Raw genomic sequence first — 22,099 nt, 5'->3', positions numbered from 1 at the left:
CTTCCTCATTTTTCTTTTGTCTTCCAAGGCTGGACTAGTTGGCTGGGAAGAGTGGCTGGATATTCAGGTGAGGGTCCAGTGACCCTGCTTGGCACTCTTTTAATAAATGAGCACAACCGTCAACAAACCCAATTGTGATTATGTTTAGTGATCAGGCTCAGCCGAAGTTGTGATGATGGTAGTTATTTCAGGAGCAATTTTTTTAAAGATTTTTTTAAATGTATGTTTTTTATTGAATTTTGCATTTCATACAAAACAGCTTAGTCCTCTTTATGCTGTCTCCCCATCTGCACCCTACCATAGTCCCCCCCATTGGAGTTCATGCATTTTGTCTTATGTTGAGTCAAGTTGGTGTACCCAGACATCCCTCAGTGAGTAAGAGTTTTCACTGGAGTAAGAGTTTTAAAAGCATATGTTTGGTTCCGTTTCTTCTATTTCTCCCACAAAGCCTCAACCTGCCATTGGGCCACAAGGGACTATGTGCTTGCTAGCAGAAGGTGACACAGTTACAAAAAGTGGGGTATCACCTTGAGAACTGAAACAACCCTGTCTTCTCACCTGTCTTTCCATTCACTACTCACTGTCAGTGTATCACAAAGCTCAAAATTCACTCCAAGATGCTCCAAGTCTATACATTTCTCTCTATTTCTACACTGTCTTAGCCCAGTAAGAATCTTGGGCTTTTGTGTTTCTGTCTTAGACCAGTCAACATCTGAGAAATATCTATTGAATGAGCAAGAGTGAGAGAGAGAAAAAGAGAGAGAGAAATTAACATTTTTAAAAGCTATAGTATACAGTAACAATTTACAAATTCAATGCCCATCAAAATTCCAGTGATAATGCCAGGCATGGTGGTGTACACCTTTAATCCCAGCTCATGAGGCACAGACAGGTGAATCTCTGTGAGAGCTCCCTGGTCTACGTAGGGAGTTCCAGGCCAGCTGAGTGACAGGGAGACCCTGTCTCAAAAACATTCCAATGATACTCTTCACAGAAATAGGGAAAAAAATCCTAAAATTCATGAGGAAGAACAAAGACAAAATTGAGAAAGCAGAGGTGGAGGGAGCACCCGCCATGCTGGGTTTCAAACCACACTGCAGAACTGCAGTGACAGAAGCAACAGACGGAGACCAAGGGGATAAAGTCGAGGCTGCAGAAAAGAATGCCGCAGAGCTGCAGTCATCTGACCTTTCATCAAGGTGTCAGAAACATACGTTGGAGAAACTGGATATCCACATGTAGAAGAATGAAACTAGTTTCATCTCTATCTCTTATATTGTCCAAAAACCAATGAAAGGCAGATCAAAGACCTTGCTGTAAGACCAGAAACTTTGAAATACCGGAAGAAAGCAGGAGAAACAGGCTCACAAGACCCGCGAGCAGTGACCAGAGCTGTATGTGTTGTATTGAGAATCGCCAAGAGCAGAGGTTTCAATGTCCTCATCACCAAAGATAGGAATGTGTGTTGCAACACATGTGCTGTCTTATTTAGCCATTTTCTTAAAAAAAATTTATTATTTTTATTTTATGTGTATGAGTGTTATGCCTGCATGAAAGTAAGTGCACCCATGTCGTGCAATGCCCGCAGAGGACAGAAGAGGCCATTGGATCCCCTGGAACTGGAGTTATGGGCAGCTGTTAGCCGCCATGTGGGTGCTGGGATTCAAACCCGGGTCTTCTGCAAGAGCAGCCAGTGTCCTCACCCGCTGAGCCATCTCTCCAGCCCTATTTAGCCATTTTTATTTGTCAATTCAAACAGTAATTTAAAAAGAACCTTTTGTTGGAGTCACAAGGCTGGAGAGAGCAGGAGCACATGGCGGTTCTCTGTGTTACCTGCACCCCCCAAAATCTCAAAATTCTAAAAAAACTTTTATTAACTAAACAAAATAAGCTTTAGTAAACAAAACAGCATGGCGCTGGCATAAGAACAGACACACCAATGGACATACAGAATTAGACAGCCCATAAATAAACCCACACATTTATGCTTATCAGCAATATGCCAAGAATACACAATGGGAGAAAGAACATTTTCTTCCCTCCCTCCCTCCCTCCCTTCCTTCCTTCCTTCCTTCCTTCCTCCCTTCCTTTCTCTCTCCCCCTTTCTCTCTCTCTCTTTCTTTCTGTGTGTGCCATAGCATGTACGTGGAGGTCAGAGGTCAATTTTCAGGAGTCACTTCTCTTCTTCCATCATTGCCACAGTCAAACTCAGGAAATCAGGCTTGGCGGCAAGCACCTTTATCCACTGAGCCATCTCACCAGCCCAGGACAGTCTCTTTAATAAACGGTTTTGGGAAACTGCATATCCATTGTTTAAAAAATGAAATTGGACCTTTACATCACATACATATGTATTATATATGAAATAATACGGTTTCTCCTGCATTATGTATATAATACATATATGTGTGGTTTTATATATTTATATACAAAAATCAATTCAAAATGTATTAAAGGAAACCATAAGAAATTGTATGGTCTGAAACAATAGAATTTCTAGAAAAAAAGCATGAAGGAAGAACTTGGTGACATTGGTCTAGGTGATAAATTTTTGTATATGATCCCAAAAGCACAGGAATGAACGCAAAGATTAACGAATGAGATCAAATTAAAAGGCTTTGCACAGCAAAGAAAATACTTAACCAAGAGACCTATGTATTAGGAGAAAATATCATACATCTGATAAGGGTTTAGTATAAAATATCCAAGAGGAACTAAAAAAACCCAGTAGTGAGTAAGTGAATGAGCGAGAGAGAGAGAGAGAGAGAGAGAGAGAGAGAGAGAGAGAGAGACTTCAACTGACAAAGGACTCAACATTTCTCAAAAGAAGATGCAAAAATAGCCAAAGTGTATTTTTTAAAAATTCCACATTTATCACTAGGGAAAGCAAATTCAAAGAACAATGAGACATCACCTCACACATAGTAGAATGGTTATTAGCCAAAAGACTAAAGACTAAATGTAGGTGATGATATGGAGAAAAGGGAATGCTTGCACTCTGTGATTGAGATTGTAAATCAGTATACCCACTATGTAAAACAGTATTAAAGTTTCTCAAAAAGTGAAAAACAAGGCTGAATGTGGCAGTGCACTCCTTTAATCCCAGTACTGGAGAGACAGAGGCAGGTGGAACTCTGGGAGTTCCAGACCAGCCTGTCTACATAGTGAGTTCCAGGCCAGCTAGGGTTACACAGTGGACCCTGTCTCAAAAAAAAAAAAAAAAGGAAGTACCATAACACTGCCTAATTTCACATATGTGGAATCTATAAATCTATAAAATGAACTCATAGAAGCAGTGAGCAAAATGGTGGTTACCATTTGCCAAGAGTGGGAGAGGAATGAAGAGACATTGGACAGAGGGAACCGAGTTTCAGCTGGACATTGGACAGCATGATGACCATGATCCATTGGACAGCATGATGACCACAGTTAATAAGGCAGCAGCCAGGCATGTATTGCACACCTTTTACCTCAGCACTCCAGAGGCACTCCAGAGGCAGAGGCACTCAGATCTCTGTGAGATTGAGGCCAACCTGGTCTACATAGTGAGCTCCAGGCCCGCTGGGGCTACAGGAAGAGCCTGTCTCAATAATAATATTAAATAATAATAATGTAATTTTTAAATGTTCACACCATAAAAACGAGTGTGGGAGATGAATAGCTTGATGTGCATAGGTATCAAGATATCATATCACCAACACACAAGCACACACAGATACACATACATGCACACATGAACACATATACAGACTTACATACACACACATAACATGCACACAGAGAGAGAGAGAGAGAGAGAGAGAGAGAGAGAGAGAGAGACCCAATGGACTGTCTAATTTTGGAGGGGTTGGTTTGAGACAGGGTCTCCCTGTAGCCCCAGCTGGCCTGGAACTCACTATATAGACCAGGCTGGCCTCAAACTCACAGAGATCCACTTGCCTCTGCTTCTGGAGTGCTGGGATTAAAGGTGTGTGCCACCATGCGTGGCATGAAAGAGCTCATCTTCTAATGTACCCTCTGTACCCCCTCCAACCCACTCCCCATGCTATATCCAGAGGGATGAGAGTCAGTTTTGATCACCAGGGGCCTTGCCTGAAATTCTTTTGGTGACTATCTTTTTAGATTTTATTTTTACTTTTTAAAAAAGTGCATGAGTGTTTTACCTGCATATATGCAAGTGTATCATGTGCATGCCTGGCACCCAGAGGCCAGAAGGGGGCACTGGATCCCTTGGAACTGGAGTTATGGATGGGTAATGCTAGGAGCTGAACCTGGGACCTCTGTAAGAGCAACCAGTGCTCTTAACCATTGAGCCATCTCTCTAGTGCCTCTTTGGATGACTTCTTACTCCTAAGATGACCGTGTCTACTTGTGATTGGTCCTGGGTCCTCTTCACTCTCTGAGCTGCAGGCATTCAGCTGAGGTTCTTTCCTGCTTCCTTGCAGCCTGTCTTCTCGTTGTCTCCCTGTTCTTCCTCCCTATGTTGCCAGATCTCAGATCCAGTGCACTTCTCCAGGGAGAGCCACCTTTGCTCTGTGCCACCCGCCCTCTGCCCCTGAGCCCCGCTGGGACTTGGTGCTTACTTCCCTTGCTCTAGTTAGCCCACCATTTCATTCACATCTGTCTTCCAGCCAGTCTCAGGAGGGCGGGGTCTGGGCTTGCCTATTCACGTGCCACAACTGTCCAGCACAGAACCTAGCATCTGGCTCAATAAATATAGTTGTGCTGTTATGATGAAGCCAAGAAGAGCTGGAACTCATTCCTGGTCCGTGCATAGCAATCCTCACTGAATGGGAAAGGGAGCTGGGAGATACCAGGGAGATCATTTCAGGGCACAACAGCTAAAAGTACTAGAGCAACTAGCCTTGCCCTGATTGGCCCCAGTGCCATCTTGCTGCCAATTGTGTTCTCTAGCATATAGCTTATAAATGGAAAATAGCCTGGACCACCACGAGCTTCTGCATTGCCAGAACTAGCCAAAGAAAGGGGAAAAGCAAGGCTATGTCATGTTTCATTTCAGTGACGTTAGTGAAGGAAGAGATTCTGGGATGTTGAGAATGAAAAATGACTCATGAGTTCTTTCATGTCTACAGCTTTGACACACCCTCAAAGCCTCTTCTTTCTTGGGATATAACTTGCTTTTATGGATCTGAAGATGTTATAAAGAATATAGAAGGTAAAATGATTTTTATACTTTTAGGTATTTTATTGAAATATGTGTCTGATGGTTCTCAGCAAATGTCAGTTAATAGTCATTGGAATGAGTCAAAAATCGGTCTATTTGGTATAAATGAAGAGATGCTGGTCTCATGTAAACAGGTCAAAAGTCATACCATTGTATACTCATAGGTCTTAGGGAGATTAAAACTACAGGACACACAGAACTTGAGATGGTGGATGTAACTCCACCATGGGGTGTCAGCTTAATGTGAAATAATACCTGGAACTTAGTCTTTTCTTTTTCTTGGGAAATGTCATTTGCTATTAAATACAATTTTATTTTTTAGGATGGAAAGATGTAACCAGTGGAAAGCTCGATGTTCATATTTTGCCTGGAGATCACTTTTATCTGATGGAACCTAACAACGAGGCCTTCATCAAGAACTACATAAGCAAGTGTTTAGAACTAACATCACTTGCCAGCTATTAGATAGTCTTCCTTTTCACTTTGTGTGCTCAAAATGATCACATGCTGTTCTTCTGGGTCATGGTGACATAGCTCTTTAGCATTATTTAGAGAGTGGAAATTATACATTCTCTACTTTCAGGGTGATCTGTTACATAATAATGCATTTCTTTGTGGAACATTTATTTTTGGGGAAAAGATATAGGAAAGAATACTTCAGCAAGGGAGCCCCATCCCTAGCTGGCAGCTGATAGTTGCTGGGGATTCTCTGGGGATGCAGCACTGGTATGTTTCCACACTCCAGTGGATGGCCCCACACCCATGCTCATGGAGATAGCACTAATTGGACTCAGTGGGTGATAAAAAATCAGGCATGAAGTTTGGAGGGGGATGTGTTGGGGGGAGTCCAGGGAGCATTGGAGTGGGGGAGTGGGAGGTAGATCTGATGAAAACACATCGTATACATGTATGAAATCCTCAAAGAATAAATTTAAAATGTTCCTAAGAAAAAGAACGCTAGGCAGAGGGATGTGTAGGGGGATCCAGGAACAATGGAAAGGGGTTGCTGGGGGCAGATATGATCAAGATACATCGTATACATGTATGAAATTGTCAACAAATAAAAATATTACTTAAAACACTTTTGATAGAGTCCTTTATCTTTGTAATAGAATCTGATTTGATTTTCATTTATAGAAATTTTGTTGGCAAAGTGCCTTCACACTGCCTTGGACACCTGTGGCCCCTATTTTAATGATAAAATGATTGACAGGAAAACAAAAGAATGACAGGAGAAATGCTGTAAATCATTTTGCCAACACCAGTGACAGTAAGATTATAGGCTCAATCTTATTTTAGAAATACACATTACTCCTTTTTCATAAGGAAATGTAATTACTGCTTTATTAAAAGGTAGCCCTAGAGGACTGAGGAGATGGCTTAGTGGTTAAGCATTTGTCTTGCAAGTATGAAGACTGCAGTACGGATCCCCACAACACACACAAATGCAGGGTGGGTGTGATGATTCACCTGTAATTCCAGCCTTGGAAGTCAGAGAAGGATCCCAAGAACAAGCTGACTAGCAAGACCTGTGAGCTCTGGGTTTGAAAGAGAGATCCTACCTCCATGAAGAAGGTGAAGGAGTACTGGAGGATGATTCCCTAGACATCAATTTTGGGTTTCCACATGCTCACACATGCAGGTCCATACACCTGCAAAACGTTCACACAAAACACACACACACACACACACACACACACACACAGAGACATATCACACATACACACCACACACACACACAATGGGGAAATAAAAGACAGTTACTATCATCTGTACTAGTAAGACATCAGAATGCCTACTACCTCAGACCTCTTTCTGTGGTCTGGGTACCCTGGCAATGACTGGGTAAGCCCTTCCATGGACAGTCACACTACAGTCTGGCCTACGGGATATGGACTTGCTCCAGCACCAGTACCATGTGCACAGACTACCTCAGCCTCACTCTGTGATAACTTGAACTTGACACACAATTGGAAAGACCAGGAACCAAGAGAAGGAAAGCAGAGAAAGTGAGCTACGTCCTTTCAACGGCCGAGCACTGCACATGGCGTTGGGTGTGAACCACTGTGTCCCAGGGGCTGAACTCCATTAATTCCCTATCCATGCTTAGCTCTTCAGGGCCTGACTACAGCAATCAGATCTGAATTTCCTTCAGACGATTTCTGCATTTCTTCACAATAAACTCCATTCTGTGCCTGAATTTCCCAGACCTGGACTACTAGACACTAGATTGGCCATTGCTGTTCTTCTATTTGAAGGTAGCAGCCTGTGTTAGTTACTTTGAGTAGCTGAGACCAAAGTACCTAAGAGACGAACTTGAAGGAGGAAAAAATTATTTGTTTTGGCTCATGGTTTCAGAGGGTTCAGTATGTGGTTGCTTGGTCCCATGCACTTTGACAGAACATTACAACAGGGAAAGCAGGTAGCAGAGGAGGCGTTTCACCTCATGGAGGACAGGAAGCAGACAGAAAGGGACTGAGACACTATAACTTTCAAATGTATGCTCTCAGTGGCCTACTCCCTCCAACTAGGCCCATTTCCTAAAGTTCCCATCACTTTCCAAAACAGCACCACCATGTGGGGACCAAGTCATCAACACATGAGCCTGTGGGGGGCATTTCAGATTCAAAACACAATAGAGCTGGAGCGATGGCTTAGCTGTAAGAGCACTAACTGTTCTTGCAGAGAACCTGGGCTCAGTTCCCAGCACCCACATGACACCTAACAACTGTCCTTACCTTCAGTTCCAGGGAATCCAACACCTTCTCCTGTCCTCTGCAGACATTGCATGCACCATGGTGTACTTACATATATGCAGGCAAAACATTCATACACATAAAATAAAAATAAATAAATCAAAACACTCACTGTGGAAAATTTCTGACAACCTTTAGGCAAAACTTAATAACGGTGAGATCACCCTTGCCTTCCAAAATTCTATCAATGAGAAATCAACTTTTACTATTATTTATTTATTTAAATTTTTGGATGATTTTATTTTATGTGTATGATTGTTTTGCTTGCATATATGTAGTGCACCTGTGTCATGCAATGCCCTTGGAGGTCAGAAGAGGGTGTCAGAGCCCCTACAACTGAAGGTAAGGATGGTTGTTAGCCATCATGTGGGTGCTGGGAACTGAACCTGGGTCCTCTGCAAGAGCAGCTAGTGCTTTTAGCCACTGAACCAAATCTCCAGCTTTGATCTTGAGTTTTTAAAATTAAACTTTTTGAGATACCTGTAGATTGCATGTAGTTGTAAGAAATAGCACAAAGATCTTATATAGCCTTTAACCCAATTTCTTCTTCTGGTAACACTGTGCAAAACTATAATGTAACATCACAACCAGGACACCTATGTTGTCAGTCAGGATATGATTATTCCAGAACCCTAGAATGTCTCTTGCTGTTCCATTCCTCTCTGGCAACCACTATTTTGTCCTTTATGCCTATAATTCTATCATTTCAAAAATGGTAATAAGTAGAATCATATAGCACTATTATGGTTTGGAGCTTTAATTTCCCATAGGTCATGTATTGAAGGATTGGGACATGGTAGAACCTTTAGGAGGTGTGGCCTCTTGGGAGGAACTTAGGTCATTGGAGGCATGCCCTGGAAGGCATACTGGACTATACCACCTCCTCTCAGTGTATCCCATGAAAGATGTGGTACACATACCTGCTCTCAATACACTACCTGCTCTTGAAACAGGCCCAAAGGACAGGGCCAAGTGATCATGGACTGAAACCTCTAAAACTGAGCCCAAACCCTTTTTCCTTAATTTGTATACCGCAGGTATTCTGTCTCAGCAAAGGAATGCACTGAGTTTAGAAAGCAGTAAAATTTGGAATTGACTTTTTGCATTCAGCAAGATATCCTGGAGATTCATCTAAGAGATCTAGAGGTCTTTTCTTCTTTAATGATGTCAATCTATCCCTCTGGTAATTCTATGCCAATGCTGAACTTAAAACACAGGGAACAAAAATATATGCTTTTGAAGGATCCTTATCCTGTGTGGTCTCAAACAGGTTTTGAAACTTTTAAAATGGGACTATCTCCCTCTAAGAGCCTGTGAACCAGCAAGAAAGACTGAGTCTTGAGTCGGTATTATATTACAGACCCTACATCTTTCACTCTGATACAACTAAATACTAGAAGCACAGTACTAGCAGTTTATCACTAAATATAGATTGGATTCTTCCTTTGTCTGAAATGTTAAAAATTTCTCAAACAGACATTTCCATGGTGTTTATTTTCTTTCTTGTTTGAGCTATAGACAAGACTCATAAATCTCCTATTTTTCTTGTGGTTCTGGGGATGGAACCCAGTGCCTGGTATATGCTAGACAAGTGCACCTCTACCAAACAGCATCAAAACCCCATAAAGTTCTTTTTTTAAAAGACTCAACACTTCCAACTTGCTGTGTTTTTTCCAGTGCTTTCTTTATATGAGGGTAAGATGATTATTGTTGCTGTTCAGTCTTCACAAGAACCCTGTGGCAGTGATATTTTCCTTCCTCTATACGTGAGGCTTAGCAAGGTTAAGGAACTTGCCCACATCACTGAGAAAGTCCAGGTGTGGACCAGACCTAAGTCTATCTGTCATTCCACAGTCCCCACATTTGTGTGAGCCCAGATGTGTAACAAAGGAATTGTCTTGCTATTTGTCAAGCCAACCTTCTTCCTTCCCTCCCTTCCTTCCTTCCTCCTTCCTTCCTCCTTCCTTCCTTCCGCCTTCCTTCCTCCTTCCTCCTTCCTTCCTCCTTCCTTCTTTCCTCCTTCCTTCCTCCTTCCTTCCTCCTTCCTTCCTTCCTTTCCTTCCTTCCTTCCTTCCTTCCTTCCTTCCTTCCTTCCTTCCTTCCTTCCTTCCTTCCTTCCTCCCTCCCTTCCTCCCTCCCTTCCTTCCTTCCTTCCTTCCTTCCTTCCTTCCTTCCTTCCTTCCTTCCTTCCTTCCATTTTCAGGTTTTCTTTTCTTTCTTTTCTTGTTTTTTTTTGTAATAGGGTCTCACCATGAAGCCCAGGCTGGTCTTAAAATCATGACCCTCCTGTCTCCATCACTTGAAGTGCTAGGAATAGCCTGGCTGCTCTTAATTCCTACCAATGGTTTTTATTACCATAGTAGCACTAACCTATTGTAGAAGAACAGGTAAGTCAAGAGAACAAATACTGGCTCGGTCAGTAGTATTTGCCTTGAAAGCGTGAGGACCTGAGTCTGATCCCCAGCACCCATGTAAATGCCAGTCACAGTGGCACATGTCTGTAATCCCAGTGCTGGGGAGGCAGAGACAAGAGACTCCTTGGGGCAGGCTAGCTAGCCTAGCCTACTTGGTGAACTCCAAGCCAATGAGAGACCCTGTCTCAAAGGAAATGAATAGCATATCTGAGGAACACCATCCAAGGTTGTCCTCTGGTCTCAACAAGCATGTGCACACATGTGCACCACACACAGGCATGCACACATACCACACACACAGACATGTAAAAAGAAAATATTTAGTAAAGTTTTTATATGCGTACTACCAGAACAACAATTTTTAAAATATTTTTATTTATTATTTTTATTTTACGTGTATGCACGTATTGCCTGCATGTAGGTAAGTGCACCCATGTCGTGCAATGACCACGGAGGACAGAAGAGGCCATCGGATCCTCTGGAAGTGGAGTTCCGGACAGTTATTAGCTGCCATGTGGGTGCTGGGATTCGAACCCGGGTCCTCTGCAAGAACAGCCAGTGTTCTTAACTGCTTAGCCATCTCTCCAGCCCCAGAACAACAATTTTTAAAAATTTTAAAGTCACCTTGTATAAGTTAGTAAAATTTAACTATGTTAATTTAATCCTAAGTATTATAATTCATGCTAATAACAAAAATATACATGATCCATATTTAACAATGCATTTGCCCCTAAATGCCATGATATCACTTAATGATGGTTTCCAAAGGAAAGCTTTCTCCTCTGATGAATTCTAAATGCCATATTTTTCAATCAGTTCTCTTGCTTTAGAGATATAGGCACTCATGGCTTCTTCCTTCGACAACCCTAGAAAGATACAAATAGATTATCTCACCAACTGGTGTTGTGGGAGCTGAAGAAGGTTTGTTTCTAACTTCATTTAAGAATTAAAAACCTCCTGGGTGTGGTGGCGCACACCTTTAATCCAAGGAGGCAGAGGCAAGTGGATCTCTGTGAGTTCAAGGCCAGCCTGGTCTACACGGTGAGTTCCAGGACAGCTGGGGCTACAGGGAGACCGTGTCTCAAAAAGCAAAAAGACCAAAAAAAAAAAAAAAAGAATGAAAAACCCAGCTGGAGAGATGGCTCAGCGGTTAAGAACACTGGCTATTCTTGCAGAAGACCTGGGTTTGAATCCCAGCACCCACATGGCAGCTAACAACTATTGGTAATTCCAGTCCTAGGGGATCTGACAGCCTCTTCTGTCCTCTATGGGCATTGCACGACACAGGTGTACTTACCTACATGCAGGCAATACACGCATACACATTAAAAAACATATATATAAAGAATTAAAAATCAGGACTGGAGAGACAGCTCAGTGGTTAAGAGCACTTGTTGCTCTTGCAGAGGATCTAGGTTCAGTTCCCAGCATCTACACGACAGATAACAACCATCTGAAATTCCAGTTCCAGGGAATCCAATGTTCTCTTCTAGATTTTGGGCATTGCATGCATGGGCGCACTTACATACATGCTGACAAAATACTCATACACATAAAATAAAAATAAATTTAAAAAAACTTTTAAAAGAATTAAATACCTTTTTGGAGGCTCCACGCTTCCCACTTGACCTTGCCTTTTAAATCTAACATTGCTGGGCATGCTGCAAAAAGGAGAGAGTTTCAAGTTTACTTTTCAGTGAGCACTTCTACAAACATTGTTCAAACAGGTACATTTAAATTTTAAAAATGATGATGTAATACCAATGTTGACATCCCCAATAATGGATTGTTTGTAAAGCCCATAGAGTTCTTTGAGTTCTTCATCCTCGGGCCTGATTTTCAGCTTCCTCACATCTTGTGTGGCCTTGTCAAAATCAGCCTAGGGCAAAAGAAAGCAAGAGGCACTTTGTGTGTTTGTTAAGGTTAAGCAGGCCTGTTATAACCGGGAATGTTTACCACAGGGTAATGGGAATTCAGAAGGAGGGACTCTGATTAGAAACTTGGTGTGCTTCCACCAGAACTATTTTAATTTGAACTCATATACACTTGTGCTTGTTAGTTTTAACTGTCAACCTGTCACAACCTAGAATCATCTGGGAAGAGAGTCTTACTGAGGAGGTAACTAAAACAGGTTGGCCTGTGGCATGTCTGTGGGGGACTGATTGTTGATTGATGTAGGAAGGCCCTACCCATTGTGGGCATCACCATTCCCTAGGCAGAGGGTCCTGAATGGTACGAGAAGGGAGAAAGTTAGCTGAGAGCAAGCAAGTAAGCAAGGATCCATGTATTTATTCTCCCTCTGCTCTTGATTGTGGATGTGACTCCCCTGTCATAGAATCAACCCAGAATTGTGGGCCAAATAAACCCTTTCTTCCCTAAGTTGTTTTGGTCAGGGTGTTTTATCAGAGCAACAGAAATGAAACTAGAGCACTACTTTAGTACTCTCTTGATATACAGACAAAATACAGAGAGGAAACTAAAATTGTTAATACTGAAAAGTTCAATGTATTTGTTAAAGGACATGACATTTGATGGAGCTTTCTGTGTTCCTTGGTAGGCCCTACCCGCCTCTTTACTCCACCACCAGCCCTTTCCAACTTTTTTTTTTTTTGATACAGGATTTCACTGTGTAGTCCTCCCTGACCTGAAACTATGTAGACCAAGCTGGCTTTGAATTCACAGAGATTCACCTGCCTCTGCCTCCCCTTCTGAGTGCTAGGATTAAAGGTGTGAGTTACCATAACCAGCAGTGTATTCAACTTTTTGACATTGCAGCACAACACTGTCATGTATAAAGTTCACCATCGATAATCATGCAATTGAGTTACAAAAAACGATAGCAAAATAAAATTTCATAATGTTTTAAGAACGTTTACAATTTTGTGTTGGGCCACATTCATAACTATCCTGGGGTACATACTGACCACAGGCTGTAGGTTGTACATGCATGCCAAAACCAAGGCTTCATGCTTGGCTAGCAGTTATCACCATGCCCAGAGCACCCTCCCTAGTGCCTGTGCCCACCTTCTTCAATAGCAGTAGTGTTTATTCCTGTTTCTTAGACTAGGTACTTTCTGAGGGCATCAATACTCCTGATTTGGATCAACTGCAGGTACTGTTTCCTTTCAACATGGAACCCAACATTTATAAGTTCTTATTTCATTTGATTTCCAGAAAACAGAAGTCATTTAGCTCACTTTGGGCTGATTAGCAAAACTTTGTGTATGAATGGATTTGGACGGGGAACCTTGCCTGACCCATTCTGAAGGAATTTTGATGACCTAGTCCTTCTGCTGGTTGCTAAAATTCCTTCTGGCAGAGGGAGATGTAAAGGAGGTGCACCTCCTTCTCCCAAGGCCCCAACAACAAACCAAGGTAAAGTTCCACCAAAGTGCATTTACAGGAACCAATGAATTTATTGGACTGTCTTACAGAGCAATGGGTGAGGGGTTACTCACAGGAGTGTGGTGCTCCCCTCCCCCAAAGCCAGAAAGTCCTCCCCTGAGCATGGAGGATGGCCTCTCCTTATAGCCTCATAGAGAGCCTACCTCCCTTAGTCTTCCTTATCCTATATATACTAGCCTTTCCCCCGAGATCACATGCAGTTAGGGCCGAATTGCCCACCTGTCCCTGTCTCCCCAGTGCTGGGATTACAAATGTACACAATCATGCTTTTTTTTTTTTTCTACATGGGCTTGAGGTCCTGTGTGAAAAGCACTTTTACTGACCAAGCTATCTCCCAGCACTTAAATGTGTTTCTTAATAAACTGCGACTTAGTCTTGTGTTGAATCAGCCTGAAATCCTTTTCTATGGTGAGGTAAAAAATCTTGGCTTCACCTGAGCGGGGTCTCCAAAGGAAGTGCTTGGGCTGCTACAACTGGTGAGTGTGGTGCTTTGTCTCCTGTTCCCATTGCCACTGCAAGTCGAAAATTCTACACCTGCCAGGATGTGTACAATCAAGACACATGCATGCAGTTAAAAAACATCCTATAAAATTACCTTCAGGCTGTGTGTCACTGTATATGAAACATATATCAATACATCAACATTGTGTTTAGACTTGGAGTCTATCCTAAGCTCATTACACATAGGCAAATGTTCCAAATTCTGAAGATGTCTAAAATCTGAAATACTTTTGGTCCCAAACATTTTGGAGAAGGGATGCTCAACTCTAGTATCAGTATCAGGAGGCAGGCAATAAGATAAAATATGACTAGGAATATACATATTCTTTATTTGTTCTATGGACTCTGACTGGGCCCCTGTCCCAGCTCACCCAGGGCACTGTATGAGCTCCCAGTGTATGATATGTCTGTGATGGGCCAGATCTGCACTGGTCAGACAAGAATGAACAGGAAGTCTGGTCACAGAAATTCAGAGTCCAGAGGGAGATGAGCAAGTCAAAGAACTGCTGTGAAAGGGGAGCAGTTGTTGGTCTGGAAACAGGTGGAAAGGGTAGCAAGAGGGGAAGCTGTGGAAGAGACCTTCCCCAGGGATGAGCTGGTGCTTGCACTGAATCTTAGGTGGAGAGTATGCAGGTATAATGGGGGCACAAGAGGCTGGAGAAGCTGCTCTTGACAACCTATGACAGAATTCACTAGTGAACTGTATTGCTTCATTCCCCCAGGTGTCCATTATAAAGTACAGGCAGAACTAAGCACCTCAATAGCTACTGCCAAGCCTTCTGTCCACTGGTCCATGGGAGAACCTGTGGTCAGAGGCCACTAGGTACATCCTTGCTGGATGGACTTATGAGTGGGTGGAGCAGAAAGTTATCACAGTTAAAGCATCTTTAAATGTACAGTTGTTGACACTGAGCTCCAAAGCATTCTGAGCAAAGGGAATGGCAGCTTCCCCATACTCCTGAGCTCTGGGAGCTGGGCTGCTGTGCTAGGGAGGCACTGCCTCTGTTAGGTGATTTCTCAGCATCTGAATTGGATGTTTGCACCCAGGATCTTCCCCTCACCTGCACATGGATGCTGGAAAGCAAAATGCTTTAACTGTACTAAGGCCCCTCTTGCCTTCTCTCTTGTTCCATGCTTGTGCTTCAAGGACCCCTGGCCCCACCCATCATGTAACAGAGATGACAGTCACATGTGGAGCACTGAGTGCCATCTCAACAACCAGTGGGGCCACTGGACATTTCTATTCCCATCTCATTCCTCTGAAGACAGCCTCCGAAGGTGACTCACAGTTTATCTTACTTCACACAGTCATCTCACATAAGACTTTGATAAAGCCTTTTTGAGTAATTTTTTCCAAGTGAGAGATTGAATTAGGAAGATAAATTTCCCAGTAGAGGTACTGCATGTATTTGAAACACACAAATGTGTGTGTCCCAACTGTAAAATTACGAAGTCCTCCCCCCTTTTTGTGGTGTTGTGGGCTCAAACCCAGGGCCTCATACAAGTACTCTACCATTGAGCCCAGAAAAGATACATTGTCAGGCCGGTGTGAAGATGCACACCTGTAATCCCAGCACTAGAGAAGCTGAGGCAGGAGAATCGTCCTGAGTTAGAGGTCGGTCTCAGCTATAGCAAGACTATCACAAAAAATCAACCCAAAGTCCCATTTTTCATTTTTAAATGAAATTGGGAGATTATAACTGAATGAGGAATTCCACCCATGCTGTCACTTCCAGGACAGCGTGCCGACAGATAGAGGCCCTCACTGTCATTTCCAGTACTGAGCCACTGACAGCATCCAGGAGGAACCTAAGCAGCCATGGAATGTCTATCCTAATGCCGCTTCTCCTATAGACAGAAGGGGTTTGAATGTGTTGCCTAGCCATGAGTTATTAGCTTTTAAATATATTTTTAGTTTTTATTAGAATTAAAAAATTTTAAATCATTTTAGATCCAGATGCAAGTTATAAAAACAGGACACATTATGCAAGTGTATATGTGTACATAATATGCATCTATCTGCATGTGTGCAACATATATGTATTGTGCATGTGTGTATGTGTTACAGATATATGCTCCTATGTATGTGCACATGTATAAAAAATCAACATCAGGAACTTTCAGAATACCCCCATGAAAATTCTAGAAAACAAAGTATTTTAATTGCATGTTTTGTATTTTATGCAAGTGTAAATAAATGATAGTTACTTGCTTGTCATGATTTTACTTAGTTTCTCTTAGACAAGTTTGCCAAAGACTAAGGAAGCAGAGCTGGTGTCTGTGTTTTCAGGTATTTTTCAGTTTCTGTACTTATATTGTTGTACATGTATGTGTATACTCTTGAACAGTATTCTTTATGCATGCATATCTCTCTCATGTTATATTTATTCATTTAAAGAAATTTCTGTTCACTGTGTTATATATAATGTTTGTTTTTTTAATGGTGAAAATAAGTTGATGCAATATTATGAGGAGCTATGACACGAGATTTTAACGATGAAATGAAAATCATTGCTTTTTAGCTTGCTGTTGGTCTTTGTAATTATCCTTGATTAATTCTACCATATAACATCACAGCAGTACTATGTAAAACTCCTCATTGCCTGCCAGAATGACATAATACCCAAGGAGAATTGACCTAATTTAAAGTTCAAATGTTTACAATCAAAGTAACCAATGAAAGGTGATTAGATATTAATAATTGAAGAGAATTCTGACTGTTCTGATCATTAATTCAAAATTTTCTCACAAAGGATTTCTGACCATAATCATGTATTATAAATATTTTAGATAAATTAAAATATCCATCAATAAAAATATTTGCTATGCTAACCTAATATAGCATCTTCCTGAAACTTTTGAATATAAATATTAGTAAATTATATAATTACTCCCTCTTCGTGAATGTCAGACTTGCATAATACATACATTTAGAAATAAAGGTTAAAAAAACAAAAATAAAAACAGGACACATTCAGTGTACCATGTACTAGGCTATAATCTTTTAATTTTAATTTCATACCTCCAATTCACTCAGTGTGCAAAAGGAGTGTCAATAGAGAACCTTAAAGTGTGTGTGTCTGTGTGTGTGTGTGTGTGTGTGTGTATGAGTGTGTGTACTAGGGTTTGGCTATATTGTCCAGGCTGACCTTGAACACCTCTTATGAAGTGATCCTCCTGCATCCTTTCTTCTACTGCTGAAGACTGAATCCAGGGACTACTGCATGCATGGGGGTGGGGGTGGGGCAAGAGTCGAGAACTTGCTGTGTCACTTAATCTTGCCTGAAGAAATAAAGAAGTTGGTATACTTGGACTGGAGAGATGGCTCAGCCATTAAGACCACTGGCTGCTCTTCCAGAGGACCCAGGTTCAAATCCCAGCACCCACATGACAGCTAACAACCGTCCATAACTCCAGTTCCAGGGGATCTGACGCCTTCCTCTGACCACCATGGGCATTGCACAACACAGATGCACTTACATACATGTAGACAGTACACTCATACACATAAAATAAAAATAATAAAATGAAAAAATAAGTTTGCTACACTCATACCACAAAATTTTATGCATTATAAATTTGTGTCTTAGAAGTTGATTTAATGAGAAAATGCTAAAAATAAATGTGTTAAGTACAAAAGCAAATAATATATTGTGAGTCTCTCTCTCTCTCTCTCTCTCTCTCTCTCTCTCTCTCTCTCTCAAAAGACATACGGGGGACTGGAGAGTTTCAGCGGTTAAGAGCACTGACTGCTCTTGCAGAGGACCAGGGTTTGATTCCCGGCACCCACATGGTGACTGTACTGACTGCTCTTGCAGAGGACCAGGGTTTGATTCCCAGCACCCACATGGTGACTGTGAACCGTTCTTAACTCCAGTTCCAGGGACTCCGAAGCCCTCTTCTGACCTCCGCGGCATTGAACGACACGGGTGCACTCACATACATGCAGGCAATACACTTGTACACATAAAAAAAAAAAAATAAAAATAATAAGCAAATTTTTTAAAAGACCTACAGGAAGTAACCTATCATGTCAACAGTGGTTATCGCCTAGAAGAAGGAATTCCTGGATTTTGTTTAGGTGTGTTCTCTTTCCAAAAGTTTCCACTTCTCTTAGTCAAACAATAAAGTTAGAGGTTCATCAAATAGCCCTGTTATTCAGAAAAACACTTGCCTATGAGAACCTTTGGCAGTCCCAAGAACAAGGACGCGCAGATGGATGTCACCTCTGTCTCTAAGTTGGAAACAGGGCCCCCAGGAGGTTGAGTCTACGTTTCACCTCTGGGTAATTTAAACCAGTCCCTTGGACCTAGGACCAGTCCTAGTTGCCATAGGGAGCCTAGATCCTCGTCAACAGACGGTCACCGTGCAGTCTACTGTGTAATAAAGAGAAGCTGGGGCAGGTGGGGGAGTGCCTGCATAGGACTGCAGAGCGCTCTGGGGACCCGCGCCTGCTTCGGGGCTGTCACACTTGCTCTCCCCGCATCACAGCGCATCCTTCTGGGAGCATCCCTTCCTCGTGGCCGCCCCAGACCTGGCTTACCTGCAGAGACATGGTCGGATCCTGGGAATCTGCAGCTCTCTGGGCACTGGAACCCCTCCACTCTTTCTGTTGCCACTAACAGGGCAGCGCTCCTCCTCTGGCCGCTCCTATTGGCTGTACGGAGGGTATGGACGGCTACCATTGGCCAAGGGCGAGGGAGGGCGGAGCTGGACGATGGGCGGTGCCAGCCGGGTCCTAGAGACCCTGCGGCGGCTTCAGTGCCTAGGTGTGGAAAATTTCTTGTCTGCTCCTGGCTCACATTTTTCCCCCCTCAAGAGATTGTTTGAATGAAGCCCAAAGAGGTCTCGGGCCTCACCCGGGAATCCCTGAAGCACCTCTCTGCGATTCTAGAAACCTGGGTGGGTGGTGCTCACTGTCCACCTCTCAGTTTCCCCGATCACCCTAGCTCTCTCTAGACGCCGCCGATCAGGAGTGAAGGGACATGGGATGCGAGCTTTGTCTTTAGAAAGCAAAAAACACCTAAATTCTAAACGCAGGCTACACTCATATCCCTTTACATTTAATTATAGTAAAGACGGCAGCGGGGGCAGTGTGACCCAGTTCTCCCTGGGGACAAAATTACTGTCCCCTGGAGTCTGCAAGACCTTGGGATGGGGTTGTGAATCCCATTTCCAGAGAGCTGGAAAGAGATCGCCTGGTCACAAGAGGAATTCGTTTTTGATGCTCATTAAATAACAGTTTTCATGGAGAGAAGGGATGGGAATGAACGCAGAGCAATGCAACCTGCCGCCAAGAAGGACCTCGATCTAGCTTGGTTTTGCATAAAACTATTATTTTAGAAAATATTTGCTACATTTTCATGTGAATCTCATTTTCCTTCCTTTTTGAAAATACGTTTATGGTGAAATGAGTTTTTTGTGATATTAAGGAATTTTCAACTAAAGGACAAAAAATTTTAGAGGAATAGCCTGAGCAGTGTGTGTGTGTGTGTGTGTGTGTGTGTGTGTGTGTGTGTATGTGTGTGTGTCTGTCTGTCTGTCTGTCTGTCTTTCTGCCTATGTCCAGGTGATGGGAAGTGCACAGTGGGCTCAAGGGCAGATATCAGCTTCAGCAGAGCAGGAGCTTTCTGTTAACCCAGAGGTGGCTTCTGGGGAGTGTCCTTCGTGTCCTCAGCTGAGATCCTTGGACATTATAGTCATTATAAGAAACCAGGAGATGGAAGCTACTCTGTACTCGGTTTGATTCTGGAAGTCTAGAATGTTTATTGAGTAGTTAATTAATTTTTAAGACAGGGGCTCATGTATCCCAGGTTGGCCTTGAATTCACTCTAGCCCAGGCTGTATTTCATCTCATGATCCTGCTGCCTCAGCCTCCCATGTACTGGGATGGTCCATGCACAGAATGCAGTTTTAAGATTTCTTTTCTGAATTGCTGCCCCCCACCATCCAGATGCCAGAGCCCTGGAAGATTCTCCAGGGGTGTCACTTATCCATTTCTCAGGTTTCCTATTTCTTTTCCCCTCCCAATTCACCTTTGTACACAGCAGTTGCTGTGTAAGTCTATAGCACTGTGTGAAGTTCAGAGCTGGTTCCTCAACACATCAGAAACACACAGTAACACAATATCTAACCTCAGGGACTAGGGATACTAACCTGTGGGATTCAGGGTGCACAGTGCTGGCATCATGACATAATGTTGATGCTGGTTTTACTGTCATGTGAGTATAATACATATTCTGAGTCTCATTGGCACTTTTCTCCTTCCTGGTCTGTCTGTGGCAGGGAAGTACCACCATCATGCTGTTGCCTGGGAATGGCCTGAGTGCTCAAAACCTCCCGTTCGCATTGCCACCATAGACTCAGATGTTCTTTGGTGTGTCCTATAGACCTACCAATAACATAGACTCCAAGTCTGTTCTCTGATTTCACAGCTCATCACTGAACTCTATTCTGAGTAGCTGATTTTTAAATTGGTTGAGCTGATTATATGAAAATGTAATGAAATGCATTTTGGATGATTACACATGAGTAAAAAACTAAAAATTAAAATGATTGCTATGTAACAATAAACTCTGTTGACCATCAAACACACACAATAACAAGAACACACAAATGCAGAGCAAAAGTCAGAATTCCACAGAGGGAAAAGAGTCTGCTGTTCAGTTCTTTTATATTTTTCTATCAACAAACTTTCTTGTCAATTATCATTGTGTCATTATGCAACTTATCATCTAGAGTCCTAAACTCTTGCTATGTCATGAAAGCCTATAATCTAACAGCTCAATTCTATAATTAATATAAAAATAAATCTCTTATCAACTTTATAAATTATTCAAAGATTTTAGAAGTTATTCAAAGACCTAACACATTTTATAGGATAAAATAACAGCTATTGTTGAAAAGTAAAATTGATCCCTCAGTAGAAAGTAACAGATGTATAATAATTAAAGAAATTATTGGAAGCCTATGTTTGACATGCCAGAAAATGTTTTGTAGAAAGAACACAAAATTGAATTATTCCTTTTATCACAGATAAAATAGATATTTGAAATAAATTAGTGGATAACTCAGAATAGAAATGTGTTTATAAGTGATTGGGTCACATAACATTATTTTTTAAAACTTAAAACTTTTTTGTTGCTCTCTGGCCGGCCAGCCTCTTTCCTGGACGCCTGGGCTGACGTTTCCTATTCCTGATCCTTTGCATCAAGACCAACCCAGGTCCTCAGTGCAGTCCCCAGGGGCCCTTGGCGCCGCTTCCTGCCCCGACATCCTTTGTATCTCTGGGTGAAACAGCCACCAGCTGCCCTAGACCAGCATCTTTCCTGGGCCTGGCTTCCAGGCCAGTCCAACCCCCAAATTCCTGAGGCCAAAATCTTTCCTGCCTGGAGGGATCCAGACCTTAGGCGAAAGCCTGAGAGCATCTGATCTTCATCTGATTTGGGCCTCTGTGGGAACTCCTGAAGACAAAAGCAATCTGGCCACTCCAATATAAAATCAAAAGAGAGAACCAGAAGCTTAGAGGAACCAGCTTCTCATGCCCAAAAAGTAAACCACAAAGACACATAAAGTTCACAAAAAAGAAGCAGACCTAAACTTGAAGCGCTGAGTCTCACAAAAGAATTAGAAACTACAAAAGAAATCCACATGTCAAAATCACAGCAGAAACATTACATGAAAAACCCAATGATATACCCCTACCAACTACCAGTGATCCTGTAGAGGAGTACATTGAGAATTCCCTGGATATAACACAGATCATGGAATTCAAAAGAAGAATTATACACATGTTTAAAGAATTCTGTGAACTTACAGACACACAAAGAAATGAAAGA

The 22,099-nt window shown here is 42.3% G+C and overlaps 2 protein-coding genes across 2 annotated transcripts in view; one reads left to right on the top strand and one right to left on the bottom strand.

The window, feature by feature from the left end:
* Nucleotides 1-6,010, top strand: part of Olah (oleoyl-ACP hydrolase) — a 43,997-nt gene extending 37,987 nt beyond the window's left edge. The window contains exons 7-8 of the mRNA XM_017798483.1: nt 5,094-5,176; nt 5,508-6,010. Coding sequence (XP_017653972.1) covers nt 5,094-5,176; nt 5,508-5,650 — 226 coding nt within the window. The 3' untranslated portion in view covers nt 5,651-6,010. The remainder of the gene's footprint in view (nt 1-5,093; nt 5,177-5,507) is intronic.
* A 4,904-nt stretch (nt 6,011-10,914) lies between these two features.
* On the bottom strand, nt 10,915-18,873 carry Acbd7 (acyl-CoA binding domain containing 7). Its single transcript, XM_008834336.3, has 4 exons — nt 18,805-18,873; nt 12,117-12,234; nt 11,954-12,016; nt 10,915-11,221 (listed from the first exon to the last, which is right to left on the bottom strand). Exons 1-4 carry the CDS (start codon nt 18,814-18,816, stop codon nt 11,148-11,150), a joined length of 267 nt encoding a protein of 88 aa, XP_008832558.1. The 5' UTR covers nt 18,817-18,873; the 3' UTR covers nt 10,915-11,147.
* Between the last annotated feature and the right edge of the window lie 3,226 nt (nt 18,874-22,099).

Source organism: Nannospalax galili, unplaced genomic scaffold, assembly GCF_000622305.1.
Source record: "Nannospalax galili isolate Female #2095 unplaced genomic scaffold, S.galili_v1.0 scaffold677, whole genome shotgun sequence".
Lineage (NCBI taxonomy): Eukaryota > Metazoa > Chordata > Mammalia > Rodentia > Spalacidae > Nannospalax > Nannospalax galili.
This window is presented reverse-complemented; position numbering and strand designations above follow the sequence as displayed.